This window comes from Malania oleifera, chromosome 8 (assembly GCF_029873635.1).
Source record: "Malania oleifera isolate guangnan ecotype guangnan chromosome 8, ASM2987363v1, whole genome shotgun sequence".
Lineage (NCBI taxonomy): Eukaryota > Viridiplantae > Streptophyta > Magnoliopsida > Santalales > Ximeniaceae > Malania > Malania oleifera.
In genome coordinates, this window is record NC_080424.1 from 63,781,012 (window position 1) to 63,803,888 (window position 22,877).

The 22,877-nt window shown below is 38.1% G+C and overlaps 1 protein-coding gene across 1 annotated transcript; it reads left to right on the plus strand.

Moving 5' to 3' along the window:
- The first annotated feature begins 247 nt into the window (after nucleotides 1-247).
- On the plus strand, nucleotides 248-5,595 carry LOC131161596 (uncharacterized protein C6C3.02c-like). The gene is made up of 5 exons (XM_058117457.1): nucleotides 248-535; nucleotides 3,711-3,761; nucleotides 4,360-4,440; nucleotides 4,558-4,727; nucleotides 5,165-5,595. The coding sequence occupies exons 1-5, from the start codon at nucleotides 511-513 to the stop codon at nucleotides 5,261-5,263; spliced, it is 426 nt and encodes a 141-aa protein (XP_057973440.1). The 5' UTR covers nucleotides 248-510; the 3' UTR covers nucleotides 5,264-5,595.
- The last annotated feature ends 17,282 nt before the right edge of the window (nucleotides 5,596-22,877 follow it).

Sequence of the window (22,877 nt, forward strand, 5' to 3'; positions counted from 1 at the left end):
CATTCTTCTAAACAATATTGTATATAATTTAAAAAAAAAAATTAAAATAAGCTATTTTTGTAATTATTTTGAAATTAAAAAAATAAAAAAATTGTGCAACTAAACAAGCCCCAAGTTAATTTCCATTATTTTCTAATTTTTAATACGAATTTCAGAAAAAATTTAAAATAAATTAAAATTTTTATAATTTATTAAAAAAACAAAAAAACAAAAAATAAGAATTATTTTTCACAGTAAACTCATAGCACCTTTAAAGACCAATCACCCGCGCCCCTCCAAAATGGGCGGAGTCAGTCAACATCTAGAATTAATTAAATTCTAGAAGAAGCTACGAAACGAAATCCCCGTGAAATTGGAATATTCCAGAAGAGGCTTCTAGCTTTCCTGCCCAAGCAATTCCAGCTAATATCGCCTTCTATAAATTTCCAAACTGTCGTCGCGGATCAACCCTGAAGTTTCTTGTTGATTCGTTTGTGCTTGCTTTTTCTCTTTGATTGCATTTCAATAATCATGCCTCGAAAAAGCTCCGTAGTAGGTATGTTTCCCTGATCTCTCCCCACAGTCATTAGGCGCAGTTCCTTAGTTATTCCCTCGATGTCTGATATATGGCCCTAGACAACGAAACAATCATGCGGAATCATATATCTCAACATTGAAAAATTGATCTAGTCAGTTTTTTTTTTTTTTATTAATTTTTATTCGTGCATGATTACCGTATGCGTTCATCAGATTTATTTATTACTGATTTTCTAGATATATTTTCTGAATTTTTAGGGTTTTCATTGATGTACTTCTGTCTTCTCTCTTTCTCTCTGTGTGTAATGGCTTTTTGCAAGCAAACTGTAGATGCAGAGGAATCATCATTGAATATTTCACTGTGTAGGAGTGTAGAGATATTGCTTTGCTGTAAGATTAGCATGGAGAAAAGAAAGCAATCAATGTAATTAGGATTGATCCATTTGACCCAACTGTATCACAAGTTTGTTGTACTAAGCATGGTTTTAAATAACGGTAATGGTCATGCTGTAATGGTCGCGGCTGCTGCATTACACGGTCACTGCATCCGCGAATCCATTTTTTTCTGCATTAGCTAACTTCTTAAAAACACATAGATTCACAAGTTTTGATCCTAGAATAGTATATACTAATTCTTTATATGGACTTTAGTCAATTTTAATCAACTAAAAAATGTGACATATGATGCTAGTATTAGATGTCATCTTGGTTGTTTTAGTTGCTATAGGTGAGAAGAAGCATGCATTTGCTAATTTTCACCACTTTATTGATTATAAGTGAAATTCAAGCTAAGAAATCAGAAATGTAAAGAAATATAAAAATATGGAATGGCATATTTTGTACTCTGTCTATAATGGAATTTTTGTTATCCAAAAAATAAAATATAGAATGTTCATATGTTAAACAAGAACAAAAATGCATACAATAGAACGCATTTTAGTTTTGAAACTAGGTGTAAGAAAAATAGGGAAAAATAAAATTGAAAGAACTTAGACTATGAACAAATTCAATTTAATGAGAGGAAAAGGTGTGTTTATTTTAATTGTAGTCATTGAAAAAATGCATGTTGAATGTAGGGTTTAGGAATAGGGTTTAGGGTTCAAGGAAAATAAATCCAAAAAATGAATTTTTCTATAAAAAAAAAATACTAACTAAAGAAGCCAACTTAAAATTGAGTTTCTAAGCTTGAGAGGAGAAAATGCAAAAGTGGGGCTAAAAAACCTGTTTTAGTCATTCATAGCCAATCTGTCATTGTAAGGACCTGTAATGTTTCATAATCGTCATTATGGTAGTTAATGGATAACAGCTGTTGCGGTATCGTAATGGACTGTAAAGGCTACGCACCAATTTTTGATATTATGGTACAAAGTCTGAATCCATGGTTGCGTCAAACTCCGTATATGAAAAATGTGCGTCCACCAGCCTAGTAGGATTATTCTTGTGTTTTAGTCCTGTATCTAATTTGTTCCATCTTGGGATGAACTTAAATGGTTTGGCGGGGATCAGGGGGAAGCTGAAAGAATTTTTTATTATATTATTGAGATGTTTATTTCCTCAATTAGACTTGTAAGAATTAAGCATTATATATTACCAAAGAGGAGAATACAGGAACAGAATTTGGTACAGCTTGCAGCAAAGCAGAATCACCGGAAACAACTCTTTACAAATCAGAAATTTATAAATTCAAAAATTCAAAACCAGTTCAGCTTAACATAATTTATTATAGACTTCATTGCTAGGTTGATATTTAGCTCAACACCCCCGTATAGTATTTCATTTCTAATTCTCCAAATATGATAGATGGCAGCTGACCAGCTGAGTTTTTTAATCTCACCTTCCTTAAATTTACAAACATTTTTTAATTTGTCAATGTCTCCACCCCAACTTTCAATTGCTCCCTTTAGAATCAATTTTGAACAGATTCTAAAATAGATCCTTTTTGAGCAAGGACACTCAAAATACAAGTGATCTCTTGATTCCAAATTGGAATACATAACTGGCAGCAACTTTCATTTATTTTCCCCCATTTCCTAAGCGTTTCCTCAATTTGGATTCTAGAGTGTTTTTTTTTTTTTTTTTCTAAAAAAATAAATAAATAAATAAAAAAATTTGCCCATGCTATTATTTTGAACTTCTTTTTTGGTTTTTGCAAAGATTTCTCCTTTTATAACATAAGTTAAAATTCTTCTTCATATGTTGTTATAGAGGCTTATCCTCAAAATTGTCAGGGTAACGACTTCTGGATTTGGTGTCTTTTGTTTCATCTTTTTTTTTTTCACCCTCACATTTTTGTTTTTTTTGTTATGCAAGTATTTCCCCTTTTACAATAAATTTCTCTCTACGTGGTATTGCAAACAGTGACGGATTTGGATCTATAGTCAGTGGGGACTTTGGCTTTTGTGCCCATGAATGGGGCGACCTTTAATTTTTAAATTTTATTTTATAAGATTTAAATTTTACAATTATTCATTCGTAATCATAAATTATAGCATTATTAATTTAGACATAAGATTGGAGTACTAATCAAAACCAAAAAAAAAAAAAAGGAAAGATGAAAAAAATTGTACTTTTGACTTCACTGACTAAGAAAAAAGATTCCTTCCAATTACCTTCCTACGGTTTTTCATGTTTTGGAATTGCTCCATGGTCAACTTATGTGCAATGCTATTGATATTCTCTCTCAATGTAAGTGACAACAATCATTCATCCAACAATTTTGGGTTCAATATAGAAAAAATAACTATCTCCCCTCCCCCCCATCCGCCCACCAAAAAAATCTTGCTTAGTTGGACTTGAACGCCATGTTGAGTGGGTGCACAATTCCCAAGAACCCTACTGTTCTAAGCTTATTTTTATATGTTATTAGTGTTTTTTTGTAATTTGAATGGGGGCTATTACCCACGAATGTAGATCCGCTCCTGAATTTGCAGATGTTTATTTCCTTAAAATTATTGTTAAACTTTAAGTTTGGTTTCTTATTTTTGCATATTTCCCCTTCGCCTTTCTTTAGTTCTTTTTCTTTTCCATATATTTGATGTCAATTATTGGCATTTATTTATTGATCTTGGTGAGTTCTTTTTGTTCATGTTTGATCCGTCTACTTTCACACAAACTTCATATGGTTTTTTCCCTTTATTAGGTTTTTTTTTTTTTTTCTTCATTGCTCATACGTTTAAGGTCATTGCTGCATGCAGGAAGGTCGGGTGGTGGCGCCCGCACCCCATTGCGGAACCCTCCCAAGCCAGGTAATGAATGCTGTAATCCTCTTTCATGTATTTGGGAGATAGGTTATATTTTTGTGTTTTAGAGTTGGCGTGCAAGAGGAGTTTTCAGCAATGCAAGATTGGTTTTCTTGCCTTGATAAACATGGCATGGTACATGATACACGATTTGTACTTGTATGCTGAACGCATAATTTCAGGAGATCGTCTCTTACTGAATAAGATGTTTTATGTCAATTATGAAATTGTGGCATTTATGATATGATAATATAAAGGGTGATTACTAAATGTATGTATATATATATCTCTCTGTCACTGCAGTTTTTGTTTAAGTCTTTTGGATTATTATGCCACAGGGGGACACTCCAACACAGTCCCTTCAAATCCCCCACAATCCCCAGAAAATGGTGTTGGGGAACCTGCCTATATGGAGTGTGGTGATGAGAGCCCAACGGCTCATCCACCTCATGTTTTGCCCACCAGTTTGTTGGTTTTATATGCCACAAAATAAAGCTACCTTCCAGGCAGTCATAAACTCCATCAGTGTTGTGATGTATTTTGCCATTTCATTTCCTCCAAGGTTTGATTCTTGTGTTAAATTTCAACTGATTGGTTACTGCAGCTGCTCCTGCTCCTCCCCCAGCACCTGTGCAGAATGGAGGCGGTTCTATGCTGGGCGGATTAGGGTCTACCATTGCAGAGGGTAAGTTTGCTTTTCTCCTTTATTTGGGTTTGAGGTCTACTAAGTGAAAATCTGCTTAGTTTCCTGAAAGCGATTCCAGTTTGGTTTGTGCATCTATGTTTTTCTGTTGGTATACAGGCATGGCTTTTGGTACTGGAAGTGCAGTAGCCCACAGGGCTGTGGATGCCGTAATGGGTCCTCGTGTCATCAAACATGAGACAGTGGCCTCTTCTGCTCCTGCAGCACCAACCATGGACGGTCTTGGAGTTTCTGATGCATGTGGTGCCCAATCAAAGGCATTCCAAGATGTATGTCTATTCCTCTTGAACTTTATAATGATAATTTGCTCATTTGTTTGTAAGAATTTACTACAAAAATGGTAATGATCTGATTTGATTACCATGGGCGGGATTCGGGCATGGCTGCAAAATTTTTTATTCCAAGGTGTCTCCGCTTGGTGCTGATGAAAAACAGGGCATATGAGCCCCTTCGCCCACTCCCACCACCCCAACATTGTTTTGTTTTGTTAGCTTCTTAGTAAGCTAAGTACTCTGGGTGATCTTCCAAGGTCTTGGAATTCATTCCGCCGGATTTGCCATGCTATGTAATATGGCCAAAGAAAAAAAAACCTATATCTGGTACTATAATGACGTTTTTGGCCGGGGATATGTTGTGATCATTTACAGTTAGGCAAGGGTAATCTGAGATTAAGGGCAAAAATAATATGGCTCTATTTGGCTTGCAGTGTCTCAGCAGTTATGGGAATGAAATCAGCAGGTGCCAGTTCTACATGGACATGCTGTCTGAATGCCGCCGGACCTCTGGCTCTACAATGAGTGCTTAACGATGATCATGAAGCAAACCACCCAAACAAATATGTACCCATACTCAATGGTTGTAGACTTGTAGCGACTATTATGGTCTCTGGTCATTTTGTGGTTTGAACATCAGAATCAGGGTGTAGGGTTTGCCTTGTCAGTCTACCGGTGATCGTATCCTACATTTTCTGTGGCTTTAGATTTTCGAGTGGGTGCTTATTGCTAATCTCCCACCACTTTCCTGCCAATTGTGTTTCTATTGCAATAAATATTGGAGCCTTGCCATTGACTTGGCAATGCTAATCAACGCAATTTCTTTTAGAGGAAAGAAAATGAGAGGTTACAGATTTGTTTATTATTTATTATGTATAATAATTTTTATTTATTTTCATCTTTTTATGGCCTTAAAAAATGCACATTATCTTGCATTTTTATCAATATATCTGTACTCGGAGTGCCTTTTAGTTAATAATAATAATAATAATAATAATAATAATAATTATAATAATAATTACAAGTTAGTTTTTTAATTTTTTTAAAGTCTAGCAATAAATATTACAACCTATTCTGAATTTCTCATATAAATGTTAAGGCAAGTGGAGAATGATCAACCCCTAATGCTTTAGGATGTCAAAAATATAACTAAAATTATATTTTTATTATTACTTGACAGTCCTTAAATATATATTTTTAAAACATGTAGTGTTCTGACCCATAAAATTAATTTTGCTTCGTTATATAATTAGATTAATCAAGAAAATATTTTTGGGATAAAAACAAAAAATGGTACAGAAACCTTTGCAGAGAGTTAACCCTTCAGAAAAAAAAGAAAAAGAAAAGCAAAGAATAATATTGCCTAGTGAAGTTAATTCAGTTATTTAGTTGAAAAGTCCGCTGATGGTTCAGTTTATAGTCAGCACAACATTCAATAATAAAATTATTTAGTCAGCAAGTTGTCACCAATGTGATTCTTATTCAAATTTTATTTAGTTTTTTAAAGTGGAATACAGTTGTCATCCATTAATAGCACAGGAGTGAGTTATTTAGTTTAGGAACTTGTCATATTCTTTGCCTTGTTTTTAGGCTTATTTAATGAGTTGTTAAGTTCCTAAAATATTAAAATTTCCCATCTATTCCCCATGTACTCTGCCCTATAAATAGTGGTCTTATTCCAGTCATTTTAAGTAGTAAAAAAATAGAAAAGAATTTCAAAAATCTAGTAAAAAGTGCTGCAGTACTGTAACTTTTTATATATGTAATTTCTTCATCAAGTCAGTAAATTAAATAGGCATTTTTCAATATTTTTCTTCTCTGTTTTTTCTATTTTTCTATTCTTCTGTTCCAACAAAATTTGGTATCAGAGCCATGTCGTCCAACACTTCTTCCTCTGCTGGAATTATGTTCAATTATTCTCAAAACCAAGTACCCATCTTTGAAGGAGAAAATTATGGGTATTGGGCTAATCAAATGAAAATTTTCTTCATTGCATGAGACTTATAGGAGATTATTGAAGAAGGGTATGATGATTCAACTTCAGCAAATGATGATTCATCTTCTACAAATACAAGCATAGCAACCTTATCTCAGAGAGCTACCCCGAACAAAGAAAAAATAAAAAATAATGCTCTTGCTTTGAGTTATCTTCATCGAGGGATTAGCAAGACCATCTAATCCCCACATCTTTGGCATTCAAAAGGCTAAAGACGTATGGGAAATACTGCGGAAGGAATTTCAAGGAAACAATTAAGTAGTCTCAATCTGACTACAATCTCTTTGGAAGAACTTTGATTGCTTGTCAATCAAAGATTCTGAAAGCATCAAAGATTTTTTCTCTAAGGTTGCTGAAATAGTCAAGCAAATCAGAGCTTAGGGTGATCGGATAGAAAAAAAAAATCGTTAAAAAAATTCTCATATGTTTACCACCAAAATTTGATGTAATTGAAGAATCAAAAGACCTCTTGATTATGACTATGTTTGACCTTTGTGGTTCTTTAGAATCACACGAGGAAAGAATTAAAAGATCTTCAGGTTAGCCCTTGGAGCAGGTTTTTCAATCAAAGTCAATTATGACTATGTTTGACGTTTGTGGTTCTTTAGAATCACATGAGGAATGAATTAAAAGATCTTTAGGTCAGCCCTTAGAGCAGGTTTTTCCATCAAAGCTCAATTTGAACTGGAAAAATCAAGAGAGGAAAGGAAATTTTTAGCAACAAGACTAGTCTTAAAGAAGCCAAAATAATCAATCTCGTGGCCGTGGAAGAGGCTGTGGCAGAGGCAGGAATTTTCAGCCTCAAAGGTCTAGCAATCAAGGATAGAATTGCATCATATGCAAGAAGTCAAATCACACCTCAGCTGAATGCTATTTAAGGTGTTAAAGGTGCCGCATTCCAAACCATTCAGACCAGGATTGTTGGCACAAGAATAATGAAAGTTCAGAAGCAAATTTCAGCAAGGAAAATGATGAAGAGCAAGTGTTTTTCACTTGTCTCGATGCTTAAAGCAATGACGACAAGGTTTGGTACCTTGACAGTGGCTGCAACAGTCATATGATAGGTAACCGTGAGTTATTTGTTAAAGTTGATGAAAATGCTTCAAATTCCGTTATTCTTGGTGATGAGAAATTTGTAAAAGTTGAAGGAAAATGTGTAATAGAAATGCAGTCTAGATCAGGTGAGCAAAAATTCATCCATGATGTTCTTTATGTCCAAAGTCTTGCTCATAATCTCTTAAGTGCGGGGCAGTTAATTTGAAAAGGATATCAAGTCCATTTCGAAGGAAATGAATGCAGAATCATAGACAAGAAGAACTCACTGATGGCTAAAGTTGAGATGACTCGAAAAAAGGTTTTTCCACACTTCATCAACTACACAAGTCCAATGGCTTTGAAGAGTGAAATTTCAAACGAATCACAACTATGACATCTTAGATATGGGCATTTAAATCATAACGGACTGCAGCTTCTCAAGAAAAAGGATATGGTTCCTGGTCTTTCCCAAATAAATCAAATTGAAGGAGTTTGTGAAGGCTGTATTTATGGGAAGATGCACACCTTTCACGCCCCAGACCCGATAATGGGACCCGGGTGTGAATTAGTAACCTAACCTATCCCTGTATCATACACAATACCAATGATACAAATATGAATGAGGGTCCGAGGCCGTGGGGTTCCCATACACCCTGTACACATTTACATACATGACATATACTCAGTGGAAATTATTCTTTTTACACATACATGGTACCATACCAGAGTCTATACAAAAGGAGTCTAAGTTCCTTAATACAAAACATAAACCTGGGTGTCAGCCAAAACCCAAAACAACAACCCAATGTAGTCCTAGTACTTACACAAGTACTTCACACAGCACACCGACCATTATGCTCCCAACACAAGGACGCTAGTTCCGGATACTCGAAGGACCTGAAATCATGTACGTATGATAGGGGTGAGACACCTCTCACTAAGGAAGAATCAGGTTATATCGGTGTGTCGCATATGAGTGTTATCATGACATAAAACATACACAGTTCAATACAGTTCCAGTATTTTCACAAAATAGTTCCAGTATATCAACGATACAAAGCAATACGATCCGGTGTCGTCACACCCTTCGGCCTAAGCCGGACTGTCTGGTGGTATTTCACACCCTTCAGAAAAATTCGGTGCCCTCGGTAACCTAGCACAGCAACGTTGAATCGATGTAGATATGATGTTTTCACACCCTTCGATAAAAATCAGCTGATCTAGTGGTATTGCGCACTCTTCGGCAAAAGCGGCAAAAGTCGAACATCAAAATCTGGAACAATTCGGAACCCCGTTCCTATTTCATTTTATCAAAACACAACTCATGCATGTTCATATAACAATTCAATCCACACCTATTTGGTAATCTAAAATCATGATTTTCCAAACATACAATTTAACGAAGTCAAGGCACGACCATCTCCATAAACACATTATATATCACAATATATCCATGGTTTTCCAACGAAACCAGAGATGCAACCCAATGCCCCTTTTTTTTTCCAAAACTATAACATGAAAATCCTGAAATTTTCACCTGTGAGATTTTCCCAAATGAGTAGTCAAAACACATACAGGACTGTGAACCATAGTTCTACCGAATTCGATTTGAAAAATAATCGATATAAACAGAATCCTCTTACCTTTCCCCAAAAAAATCTAAACCCAAACTCTACGGCTACTAAACAGTGAACTGAGTTCCCAAAACTTACACATCACAGTATAAAACATACTTATAATTTCATTCCCTACAAAACTACCATAACGGAAATGAAAATCGAGCCTTACCTCGATTTTGGGTCAAATCTTGAAAATGCCTAAAACGAAGATCCGTTCCACAAATCTCGAAGAGAATCTTTCCCTGATCCTCGTAGTAACGTCGGATTATTGATTCTAACAACGAATAACAAAGAAATCTAGAGAGAGAGAGAGAGAGAGAATTTCGAGTTCTTAGAGAGAGAGAGAGAATTTTTTATTTCTTAGCTAAGAAGCAACCCAATAGATATTTATAGTACCTTTGACTCGGCCAACCTCATCGACGAGGCGGCATCTTCGTCGACGAGTCAATGTATACAGTTTGTCAACGAAGCGGTGGCCTTGTCGACGAGCCTAAGATTTTTAGTTTTCCCAAAACCCCTCGGCTTCTCCTCATCAACGAGCACCTGTATTTCGTCGCCGAGCAATAGAAGGGTCTTTGTCGACGAACTCTGGCTTCGTCGACGAAGCCTGCTCAATTTATCGTTTTACCCTTCTCTTATTTATTTATTCCAATATCACGGTTCGGGTTCTTACACCACCTTCTTTTCCCCAAAACTTCTTGGAGGGCCAAAGCTCCTTTGGAGCTTGTTCATACGGATATATTTGGTCCCACAAGAACACCATCTCTTAGAAACAAAAGGTATTTCATCCTTTTTGTTGATGATTTTACTAGAATGATATGATTGTATTTTATTTAGCAAAAATCAGATGCCTTCTTAATATTTCTAGACTTCAAAGCCCTCGTTGAAAGGCATAGTGGGATGAAAATGAAGACCTTAAGAACTGATTTTGGAGGTGAATTCATATACCAACCGTTCATGAATTATTGCAAGAAGGAAGACATTCAAAGGCAATTGACAGTGAGTAGAAGCCCTCAGCAGAACGGAGTTGCTGAAAGATAGAACTGTACTATTTTTGTTCGGAGCATGTTAAAAGGTAAATGACTTCCTTATTCTCTTTGGGCTGAAGTTGTACATACCACTTTTTATATCTTAAATAGGTCACCAACAAAATCAGTGAAGAATAGAACTCCCTATGAGGCTTGGAGTGGGAGAAAACCAGATGTTAGTCATCTGAAAGTGTTTGGTTGTCTAGCCTACTCACTCAACAAAACTCCTAATAAGAACAAATTTGATCTGAAGGGAGAAAAGCTTCTGTTTATTAGTTACAGTGACGAATCAAAGGGCTACCAGCTGCTGACTCTTGTTAATCACAAGCTGACAATGGCAAGAGATGTCATCTTTGACGAAAGGGGAGTATGGTAGTGGACTTCCAGCGACTAGAACTCAACAAATATTCCAAAGTTTGTACCAACTGAAGCAACAAGACCTAAATCAGCTACTGAATCTCAGAATCCAGCAATTTCAAAAGCTGAAATTACACCAGGGAACCTTAGTTCAAAATCTAAAAATGCAAAAAATGAAGGAACTTCATCCTCTTTACCTGTCCTAAGAAGAGATGAAAGAGTTAGAAGACCTCCGGAGAGGTATGGTGATTTTAGAAGCTATTCTTCTAATGAAAATTCTTAATTTGCTTTTTTCTCTTGTGAGCCACATAATTTTGAAGATGCCGTGAAGGATAAAAAATGGAAAAAGGCCATGGAAGAAGAGCTGAATGTGATTAAAAAGAACAACACATGGAAGCTTATGGATCCTCCTGAAGGCAAAGACATTATTGGTCTCAAGTGAGTTTACAAAATCAAGTGCAACGAGGATGGTTCCATTTAAAAGTACAAGGCCAGATTGGTTGCCAAAGGTTATTCTCAACAACTTGGAGTTGATTTCAATGAGACTTTTGCACCGGTTGCAAGAATTGAGACAATTCAGCTTGTACTTCCAATAGCTGCCAAAATGGAGTTGAATGTGTATCAAATGGATGTTAAATCTATGTTTCTCAACGAAGAACTGAATGAGGAAGTTTATTTCTTAGCTAAGAAGAAATCCAATGGATATTTATAGTACCTTTGACTCGGCCAACCTCGTCGACGAGGAGGCATCTTCGTCGACGAGTCAATGTATACAGTTCGTCGACGAAGTGATGGCCTTGTCGACGAGCCTGAGATTTTTGATTTTCCCGAAACTCCTTAGCTTCTCCTCATCAACAAGCACCTGTATTTCATTGCTGAGCAATATAAGGGTCTTCGTTGATGCAGGCTTCATCGACACAGGCTTCTGCTCAATTTATCGTTTTACCTTTCTCTTATTTATTTATTCCAATATCACGGTTCAGGTTCTTACAACCTCCCCTCCTTACAAAAATTTCGTCCTCGAAATTTGTAATCTCTCATTCACGAACTCATTCACATCCCCAATCACACACTCAACTCTAGAAAGGACTGACGACCATTTACAACGTAGCCCCGTCACAATACATACATACCCTCACTTATGGCATAGGAATACCGTGATTACATACATAAACCGCCTCAGGAGTCACAATAATACACACTCCCAATGACTAACCACCTATCCCAATACAAAAGTAAGGTAATACATACATACTCACTGATTCTACTATCAAAACCACAACTCAGAACAACGGTTGATACTTCCGGTGTATCTTCACTTCCAATTCCCAAGAAGCTTCTTCAATTTCGTGATTTAGCCACAATACCTTTACTAGCAGTATATCCTTGGTATGTATCTTCTGAACTTTACGGTCCAGAATCTGAACATGTATACCCTCGTACACTAAAGTATCCCCAATTTCCAAGTTCTCATAACTAATAACATGTAATGGATCCGACACGTACGTCCTTAACATGGATACGTGGAACATGTCATGGATTCTCGAGAGTGCTGAGGGTAGTGTAATCCTGTAGGCTACTGGACCCACTCGCTTAAGAACCTCGAATGGTCTGATGTACCTCGGACTCAACTTGCCCTTCTTCCCGAATCTCATCATCCCTTTCATTGGAGCGATCCTCAGAAATACCTTACCCCCCCACCTCGAATTCCAACTCACGGCGGCGAACATCCGCGTAACTCTTCTGCCAACTCTGAGCCGATCTAATCCTATCTTGGATCAAACCCACCTTCTCAAACGCTTGCTGCATGAGTTTAGGTCATAACACCTGACATTCACCAACCTCATTCCAATATAGAGGAGATCGACACCTCCAACCATACAGAGCCTTAAACAGTGTCATCCCGATACTAGCCTAGAAGCTATTGTTATAGGCAAACTCTACTAGTGGCAGAAATTGCATCCAACCACCACCGAAGTCTAACACGCAAGCCCGTAACATATCTTTCAAGATCTGTATTGTTCTCTCCGACTGTCCATCAGTCTGGGGGTGGAACGCTGTATTGAAAGTAAGCTTCATCCCCAATGCTTCCTGCAAGCTCTTCCAGAAAAGAGAGGTAAACCTTAGGTCTTGATTTGACACGATGGATAGCTAACCTTCATCGGTAAAAAGTGAGCAGATTTCGTTAACCTGTCCACAATCACCTAAATGACATTCTGTCCATGAAGCGCTGGCGGAAATCCGGTCACAAAGTCCATGGAAATATACTCCCATTTCCACTCCGGAATAGCTAAGGGCTGTAACGGCCCTGCCGGCCTCTAATGTTCAGCTTTCACTTGCTGACACGTCAAACATTGTTCCACGAACTGAGCAATCTGCCTTTTCATACCACTCCACCAGAAGGTTTCACGCAAATCTCGATATATCTTCGTGCTACCCGAATGTATCGTATACAAAGAAAAATGTGCTTCCTCTAGAATTGTACTTCTAATTTCATCATCGCTTGGAACACACAACCTGGTTCCAAACCTCAACAAACCTCCCTCAGAGATATTAAAATCCGCAGCCAACCCTAGCTGCACTTTCTTCATAATCTCAGCTAACTCCGCATCACTAGCCTGTACAACTTTAATACGCTCAAACAAAATCAACTGGATCACTAAACTAGTAATGAAAGTCTGATGATCACCAGACACCAACTCTATACCAAGGCTTTCTAGATCCTGTCTGATATGATGCTGAGCTAAAACTGTAGATACTGCCGCATGCTCTGACTTCCGACTCAACACATCAGCTACCACATTAGCTTTTCCTGGATGATAATTGATGGTGCAATCGTAGTCTTTGATCAGCTCTAGCCACTGTCTCTACCTTATGTTCAACTCCTTCTGCGTGAAAAAGTATTCGAGCCTTTTGTGATAAGTGAAAATCTCGCATTGAACACCATACAAGTAGTGTCGCCAAATCTTCAGTGCATAAACTACAGCAGCCAATTCTAGATCATGCGTAGGGTAATTCTTCTCATATTCCTTGAGTTGTTGAGAAGCATAAACTATTACCTTACCCTGTTGCATAAGTACACATCCTAAACCCTTCAGAGATGTGTCGCTATAGATCACAAAACTGCCATCCCTTGAAGGAATAGTCAAAACTAGAGTAGTAACCAATCGCTGTTTCAACTCTTGGAAATACTGCTCGCAATTCTCGATCCATTCAAACTTTAACCTCTTCCTGGTCAATTGTGTCAGAGGCCCAAACAACTTAGAGAATCCCTCCACGAACTGACGATAATAACCCACTAGTCCTAGAAAACTCCAAACCTTCTGCACACTCTTCGGTTTCACCCAGTCGACCAAAACTTCGATTTTGCTAGGATCAACTGAGATATTGTCTTTAGACAACACATGGCCTAAAAATGCGACCTGATTCAACTAGAACTCACACACTTCTTCAGCTTGGCATACAACTTCCACTCCCGCAGAATCTGTAACACCAACCTCAAATGATTTTCATGCTCTTCCGAACTCTTCGAGTATACTAGAATGTCATCGATAAATACCACTACAAATTGATCCAGGTACTCATGGAAAATCCTGTTCATCAGATCCATGAACACTGCCAAAGCATTCGTCAACCCAAAAGGCATGACTAAGAACTTATAGTGACCGTATCTGGTTCGGAAAGCAGTCTTTGCAACATCCTCAAATCTAACCCTCACCTGATGATACCCTGACCGTAGGTCGATCTTAGAAAAGACCTGCATCTCTTGTTGCTGGTCAAAGAGATCATCGATACGAGGCAACGGGTAACGGTTTTTCACAGTCACCTAGTTGATCTCATGGTAATCAATGCACATACGCATTGACCTGTCTTTCTTCTTCATAAACAAAACTGGAGCCCCCCCCCCAAGGGCGAAACACTAGGTCAGATAAAGCCCTTGTCCAGTAACTCTTGCAATTGCTCCTTCAACTCTTGAAGTTCTGCTGGAACCATTTGGTACAGAGTTTTATAGATCGGTGCCTTTCCAGGCAGTAACTCTATTGCAAACTCCACCTCACGATCTAGAGGTAAATTGGGTAAGTCTTTGAGAAACACATGCGGGAACTCGTTAACCACTCGAATATCCTCAAGCTTCGACTCATCCCGCGGCAGTTCCCTCACGCAAGCTAGGTACCCCTGACATCCATCCAAGAGTAACTTCCTTGCCTGTAATGCCGATAGAACCCGTGACGTCGAACGCACATACAATCCTACAAACTCGTACTCCTGCTCCCCAAGAGGTCTGAACACTACCACCTTTCCACGATAGTCGATCACAACATAACTGAAGGATAACCAATCTATCCCTAGTATGACATCAAACCCAGGCATATTGTATACCACAAGATTTTCTGGTAGTAGTCTTCCCTAAATTACCACTGGGCAGTTTTCCAACACCCTTTTACAGCACGATACACTTCCAGATGGTGTAGTTACAAAAAATTCTTCATTCATGACTCGGGTCTCAACCCCACATAGTTTTACAAAATTAGCAGATATAAAGGAATGAGTCGCACTCGAATCAAATAAAACCACAGCTCTATTTAAAAGCAACATCATAGTACCTGTCACCACATTCCCCACATGCACAGCATCCGCTGGAGTAAGCGAGTATACCCTTGTCGGAGCTGTGTTCACCTGATAAGTTCCCCGGGATATCTGGTTACTTCCCTGATTCTGACTCAAAGAGGGTGTACCCCTCTTTGGTGTGTGACAATCCCGAGCTATGTGACCTGACTAGTCACAGTTGTAGTAGTTACCGCCAAACGGCTGGCACTCATCGTCATGCCATTTGTGGCACTTGATACAACGATCGCGCAACTGATTCACCTAAGAACCCTAACACTCGGTATTTTGATGGTAACCCGAGCTCTTTTTTTTCTTCCATGCCCCATGGTGAGATCTAAATTGAGAACCAGACGGTACTAGCCTCTTATTCGGTACTTGATCCACCTCGTCCTCCTGAATTTCGGTCTCGATCACAGTGACCTTATCCACCAAAACCAAAAACTCACGGATCTACAACATTCCCACTAATCTGCGGATGTCCTTCCTTAGGCCCTTCTCGAACCTCCGAGTCTTCTCGTACTCATTCAAGATCAAACACGGCGCGAAATGAGATAACTCTATATACCAAGCAGCATACCCCTGCACCATCATATCTCCCTGAGTCAGAGCAGAGAACTCATCCTCTTTTGCATCACGTGTGGAGGTCGAGAAGTATCTCTCAAAGAATACTTCCTTGAAACGGCTCCATGTCATCTCTGTAGGACCAGTTCTCTGTTTCTCTAGCAGACTCACCGCAGTCCACCATCGTCCCGCCTCTCTAGATAGCTGGAAGGTAGCGTAGAGGACTCTCTGCTTATCTGTGCGGTGTAGGACCTCCAAAATCCTCTCGGTCTTCTTAACCCATTCCTTTGCTATCATCGGATCGGGTCCTCCTGCAAACGTTAGAGGGTGCATACGTGTGAACCTCTCAATGGTACACCTTGCAGTAATAGGAGAGCGTTCGTGTCTCCTAACACTCAGCCTGATCTCTCACAGAACCTGCCTCGTCAACCCTCGAGGCACAGAAGGAGACTCATCGCTTGCAGTCTCCTCGGAGCCACTTTCCATGTTATTATCCTTGGGCTCCATTCTGAAAATACAATAGGAATCTATTAGCACTCCTATGCCACGTACAGTTAACGTAATCATTTACAACTAATCATGTTAACTACCATCTCACGGGTCCAGGTCTGCCCTATCACACCGATATGAAAATCATCAATGGTTTGCCGTGATTTTATTGAAATTGTCATTCCAAGAAAAACACAGAACACCGCCTGTAATGACCTGCTATTTATTTTCCAGTTCTGATTGATTTTTTTTATATACCATAACATTTATAATGTTCTGATACCAAACTGGATTAAACCCAACCATCAACCTAAGCAGCGAGAATCGAAATTCAAATAAGCATAACCATATATAATTATATACAATACCAAAGTGCTAAAATGTTTCCCAAAATATACATATATGACTGTTTTTCAAAATGCCCTAAACTGGCTAGGCCTATACAAAAATACTCCTAAAATACTCACTCTACTGTCAGGGCAATACTGAGGCCCCTCTATCTATGAGTCTGGTCTGCTCGCCTACCTGGATCACCTGAAAAACATTAAAGTAATGGGATGAGCTAACGCTCAGTAAGACGAAATATGTTATTGCTAGTGTGTGGCAAATGAGTTACAATACTATGAAAATCTATTACTATATAATCATGTATCACTGAATCTGTAAATACAATACAAATAATATAAACCATCACCTTTTCCTTGTTGCTTAACATATCTGTACTTTAGGTTTCTACTCAAAATACTTCTAATATATATAAGTAATTTTCTATCTCTGTAAATCTGTATATACATAATAATAACTGAAAACTTCCCTGTGGATAACTGTGTGACATGACAAGGTTGTGCGGCCCGTAGGCGGGATCTATCCTGGCTGACCGACCAGAATAAACCACTATACTCCATCGGTCTGATCAACTCTCCTCAACCCATATCTGATGGGGAGGATGTCCACTCGTTGGCTTTATACGATCGACCTTTATACCACGTATTATATGAATAGGTGGTTGCACTTTATACTGTATATAGCTACGGTACTGTGCTCTGTAAACTGTATGGTCTAACAAGGTCTGATACTATATAATACATCTCTATATACAACTATCTGTTTTACCATGATTCTGTAATAACTATATAAATCATGACGCCGTGATAAACTGTATCTGTATCAACTGTATTTTCTGAAATAAACTGTAAAATTGTATGTCATGGTACTGTAAACTGTATCTGTATCAACTATATAATCATGGTATTTTGTAATTACTATAAAACATATCCAATGTCTGTATATTCTATAAAACATAACTTAGGAAAATACTGTAAAACATGTTTTTATACTATATTTATATTCTCAAGTCACACAGTAATTTTAAAACATATTTAACATACTTGATAAACTATATAAATTTTTGCTGTGAACAATAATCTGGTAAAAATGTATAATTTATACTGAAGCATACTTGAATCGCCTAGCATAGCATATTTCCCTTACTTGTTTTCTACTAAAAATCCCCTGCTATGATGGGTCCTACACCCGTGGGGTTCTCCACCCAATACCCTGAAAATCAAATATCTCAGAACGAAACATCATTGTTTCTATATCTACGTCATTTCCTACAACTACCGAAAAGCCTAATTTGGAATAAAAGACCTTACCCTAAATCTGGGATGAATTCCAACTTCGTCCCACCGATGATCCGCTCCAGTAGACTTGGAGAGAACTTCCTCAGGAGCGTTGTGGTAGCCTCAGATTGTCGATCTGGCAGCTAACGGGGCCGAAATCGAATAAAAATGGGAGAGGAACCATAGATAGAGAGGAGAGAGAGAGTTTCGCTGAAATTTTTGTGTAAAAATTGAATGTAAGTACTATTTATACTGCGGGATTCATCGACGAGCCGCGTCATCTCATTGACGAGTCCTGTAGAAAGTTCATTGACGAACTTGCACCCTCGTCGATGAATTTTAGACTTCCAAAAATCCTTCTCGGTATCTTCTCGTTGACGAGAAGGGACCTCGTCGACGAGATCCTAAAGAACCTTCGTCGACAAAACCCCTGTGTTTGTTGACGAGACCTGGAAACTTTCTTGGGTTATTTCCTCCAAAGTGCTTCGCGTTCGTCGATGAAGTCGCCTGCCTCCTTCTGTTACTGATTCCATTTCCCTCCCTTTTTATTATTCAAATACCATTATTCTTCGGGTCGTTACACCGCCACCGAGTCCCTGTCTAGCAACAAAACAACCCTCGATCGACTCTACCCATTTCCTACCTCCTATACTCTGGTATGTACACATAGCCATGCCTAACCAAGTCTACAAGACCTAGCAACCTAGTAAGCTTTGATACTAAGCTGTCACGCCCCGAACCCGATAATGGGACCTTGGGGTGAATTAGTAACCTAACTTGTCCCTGTATTATACAAAATACCAATGATACAAATATGAATGAGGGTCCGACCCCGTGGGGTTCTCGTACACCCTATACACATTCACATACATGACATATACTCAATGGAAATTATTCTTTCTATACATACATGGTACCATACCGGAGTCTATACAAAAGGAGTCTAAGTTCCTTAATACAAAACATAAACCCGGGTGTCAGACAAAACCCAAAACAATAACCCAATGTAGTCCTAGTACTTACACAAGTACTTCACGCAGTACACCGACCACTACACTCCCAACACAAGAATGCTAGTTTCGGTTACTCGAAGTACTTAAAATCATGTATGTACGATAGGGGTGAGACACCTCTCTGTAAGAAAGAATCAGGTTATATTGGTGTGTGGCATATTAGTGTTATCATGAAATAAAACATACACAGTTCAATACAGTTCTAGTATTTTCACAAAACAGTTCTAGTATACCAACGTACAAAGCAATATGATCTGGTGTCGTCACACCTTTCGGCCTAAGCCAGACTATTTGGTGGTATTTCACACCCTTCGGCAAAAGTCGGTGCCCCCGGTAACCTGGCATAGCATAAGCCGCCCAGCGTTGAACCGATACAGATTTGGTGTTTTCACACCCTTCGGTAAAAATCGGCCAATCTAGTGGTATTGCGCACTCTTCAGCAAAAGCCGGACATCAAAACCTGGAACATTTCGGAACCCCGTTCCTATTTCATTTCTTCAAAACACAACTCATGCATGTTCATATAACAATTCAATCCATACCCATTTGGTAATCTAAAATCATGATTTTCCAAACATACAATTTAACCAAGTCAAGGCACGACCATCTCCATAACACAATATATATCATAATATATCCATGATTTTCCAACGAAACTAGAGATGCAACCCACTGCCCCTTTTTTCCCAAAACTGTAACCTGAAAATCCCAAAATTTTCACCCATTAGATTCCCCCAAATGAGTAGTCAAAACACATATAGGACCGTGAACCACAGTTCTACCGAGTCTGATTTCGAAAATAACCGATATAAACAGAATCCCCTTACCTTTCCCCAAAAAAATCCAAACCTGAACTCTACGGCTACTAAACAGTGAACCGAGTTCCCAAATCCTATAAATCATAGTACAAAACATACTTACAATTTCATTCCCTACAAAACTACCAGAATGGAAATGAAAACTGAGCCTTACCTCAATTTTGGGTCAAATCCCAAAAATGCCCGAAACGAAGATCTGTTCCACAAATCTCGAAGAGAATCATTCCCTGATTCTTGTAGTAACGTCAGATCGTCAATTATAACAACGTACGACGAAGAAATCTAAAGAGAGAGAGAATTTTGAGTTCTTAGAGTAAGAGAGAGAGAGAGAGAGAGAGAGAGAGAGAGAGAGAGAGAGAGAGAGAGAGAGAGAGAGAGAGAGGATTTTTGATTTCTTAGCTAAGAAGCAACCCAACCGATATTTATAGTACCTTTGACTTGGCCAACCTCGTCGACGAGGCGGCGTCTTCGTTGACGAGCTTAAGATTTTTGGTTTTCCTAAAACCCCTCCGCTTCTCCTCATCGACAAGCACCTGTATTTCGTCGTTGAGCAATAGAAGGGTCTTCGTTGACAAACTCTAGCTTCGTCGACGAAACCTGCTCAATTTACCATTTTACCCTGCTCTTATTTATTTCTTCCAATATCACGGTTCGGGTTCTTACACCACCTTCCTTTCACCAAAATTTCTTAGAGGGCCAAAGCTCCTTTGGAGCTTCTTCATGCGGATATATTTGGTCCCACAAGAACACCATCTCTTGAAAACAAAAGGTATTTCATCCTTTTTGTTGATGATTTTACTAGAATGATATGGTTGTATTTTATTAAAAAAAAATCAGATGCCTTCTCAATATTTTTGGAGTTCAAAGCCCTCGTTGAAAGGCAAAGTGGGTTGAAAATGAAGACCTTAAGAACTGATTATGGAGGTGAATTCATATATCACCCGTTCATGAATTATTGCAAGAAGGAAGACATTCAAAGACAACTAACATTGAATAGAAGCCCTCAGTAGAACGGAGCTTCTGAAAGAAAGAACCGGACTATTGTTGAAATGGTTCAGAGCATGTTAAAAGGTAAATGACTTCCTAATTCTCTTTGGGATGAAGCTGTGCATACCACTGTTTATATCTTAAACAGGTCACCAACAAAATCAGTGAAGAATAGAACTCCCTATGAGGCTTGGAATAGGAGAAAACCAGATGTTAGCCATCTGAAAGTGTTTGGTTGTTTAGCTTACTCACTCAACAAAGCTCCTAATAAGGAAAAATTTGAGCAGAAGGGAGAAAAGCTTCTGTTTATTGGCTACAACGATGAATCAAAAGGCTACCGGCTACTGACTCTTGTTAATCACAAGCTGACAGTAGCAAGAGATGTCATCTTTGACAAAAGAGTAGTATGGTAGTGGACTTCCAGCGGCCAGAACTCAACAAATATTCCAAATTTTGCACCAGTTGAAGCAACAAGACCTAAATCAGCTACTGAATCTCAGAATCCAACAATTTCCAAAGTTGAAATTGCACCCGGGAACCTTAGTTCAAAATCTAAAAATGCAGAAAATAAAGGAACTTCATCCTCTTTACCTGTCCTAAGAAGAGATGAAAGAGTTAGAAGACCTCCGGAGAGGTATGGTGATTTTAGAAGCTATTTTTCTAATGAAAATTCATAATTTGCTCTTTTCTCTTGTGAGCCACATAATTTGAAGATGCAGTGAAGGATAAAAAATGGAAAAAGGCCATGGGAGAAGAGCTGAATGTGATTGAAAAGAACAACACATGGAAGCTTGTGGATCCTCCTGAAGGCAAAGACATTATTGGTCTTAAGTGAGTTTTACAAAATCAAGTGCAACGAGGTTTGTTCCATTTTAAAGTACATGGCCATATTGGTTTCCAAAGGTTATTCTCAACAACCTGGAGTTGATTTCAATGAGACTTTTGCACCGGTTGCGAGAATTGAGACAATTTAGCTTGTACTTGCAATAACCGCCAAATTGGAGTTAAATGTGTATCAAATGGATGTTAAATCTGCGTTTCTCAACGAAGAACTGAATGAGGATGTTTATGTTGAGCAGCCACATGGATATGAAGTGAAGGGCAAAGAAGAAAAGGTGTACAAACTGAACAAGGCTTTGTATGGCCTCAAGCAAGCTCTACGAGCTTGGAACGATAAGATTGTTCTTATTTTCAGAATTCAGGATTTCATAAAAGCTCTCATGAACTAGCTCTTTATTATTATTATTATTATTATTATTATTATTATTATTATTATTATTATTATTATTATTATTATTATTATTATTATTATTATATATATTTTATTTTTTATTTTTAAAAGAAACTGATTTCATCATTGTTTGCTTGTACGTTGATGATCTGATTTACTTTAGAAGCAATCTTCATTTACTTGCTGATTTCAAGCATTCATGATGAAAAATTTTGAGATGAAAGACATGGGGATCATGAAGTACTTCCTCGGGATGCAAGTTAAGTAAGGAAGAAGGGAAATTTTCATTTCCCAAGAAAAGTATGCAGCTGATATCTTGAAGAAATTTCATATAAAGGACTGTAAGGCTTTAAGTATTCCTATGACTCTAAATGAAAAATTAAATTCTGATGATGGAGCAAAAAAATTCGATGAAAATTAGTATAGGAGTTTAGTTGGATCCCTAATTTACTTGACTCATACTAGGCCTGATATTACACAAGCTGTTAGTATGTTGTCTAGGTTCATGCACAACTCAAGTGTACTTCATATGCAGTAGCAAAAAGGGTATTAATGTGATGCCTCGATTTCCATAATTTTTTTTTATTTAATTTTTATCTACACCAATCGGCCACGTCATCAATTCTGATACCATGCTTATAACCCGACCCACATTGGGTACCGAGTATACCAGGCCATAACATAAATAAATCACCTAGCAGCGGAAGTCATCATATATAAACACGCCACAACAAATACACATACCGGAGTATATTTCACCCAAATCCATACACGTATCCAAAG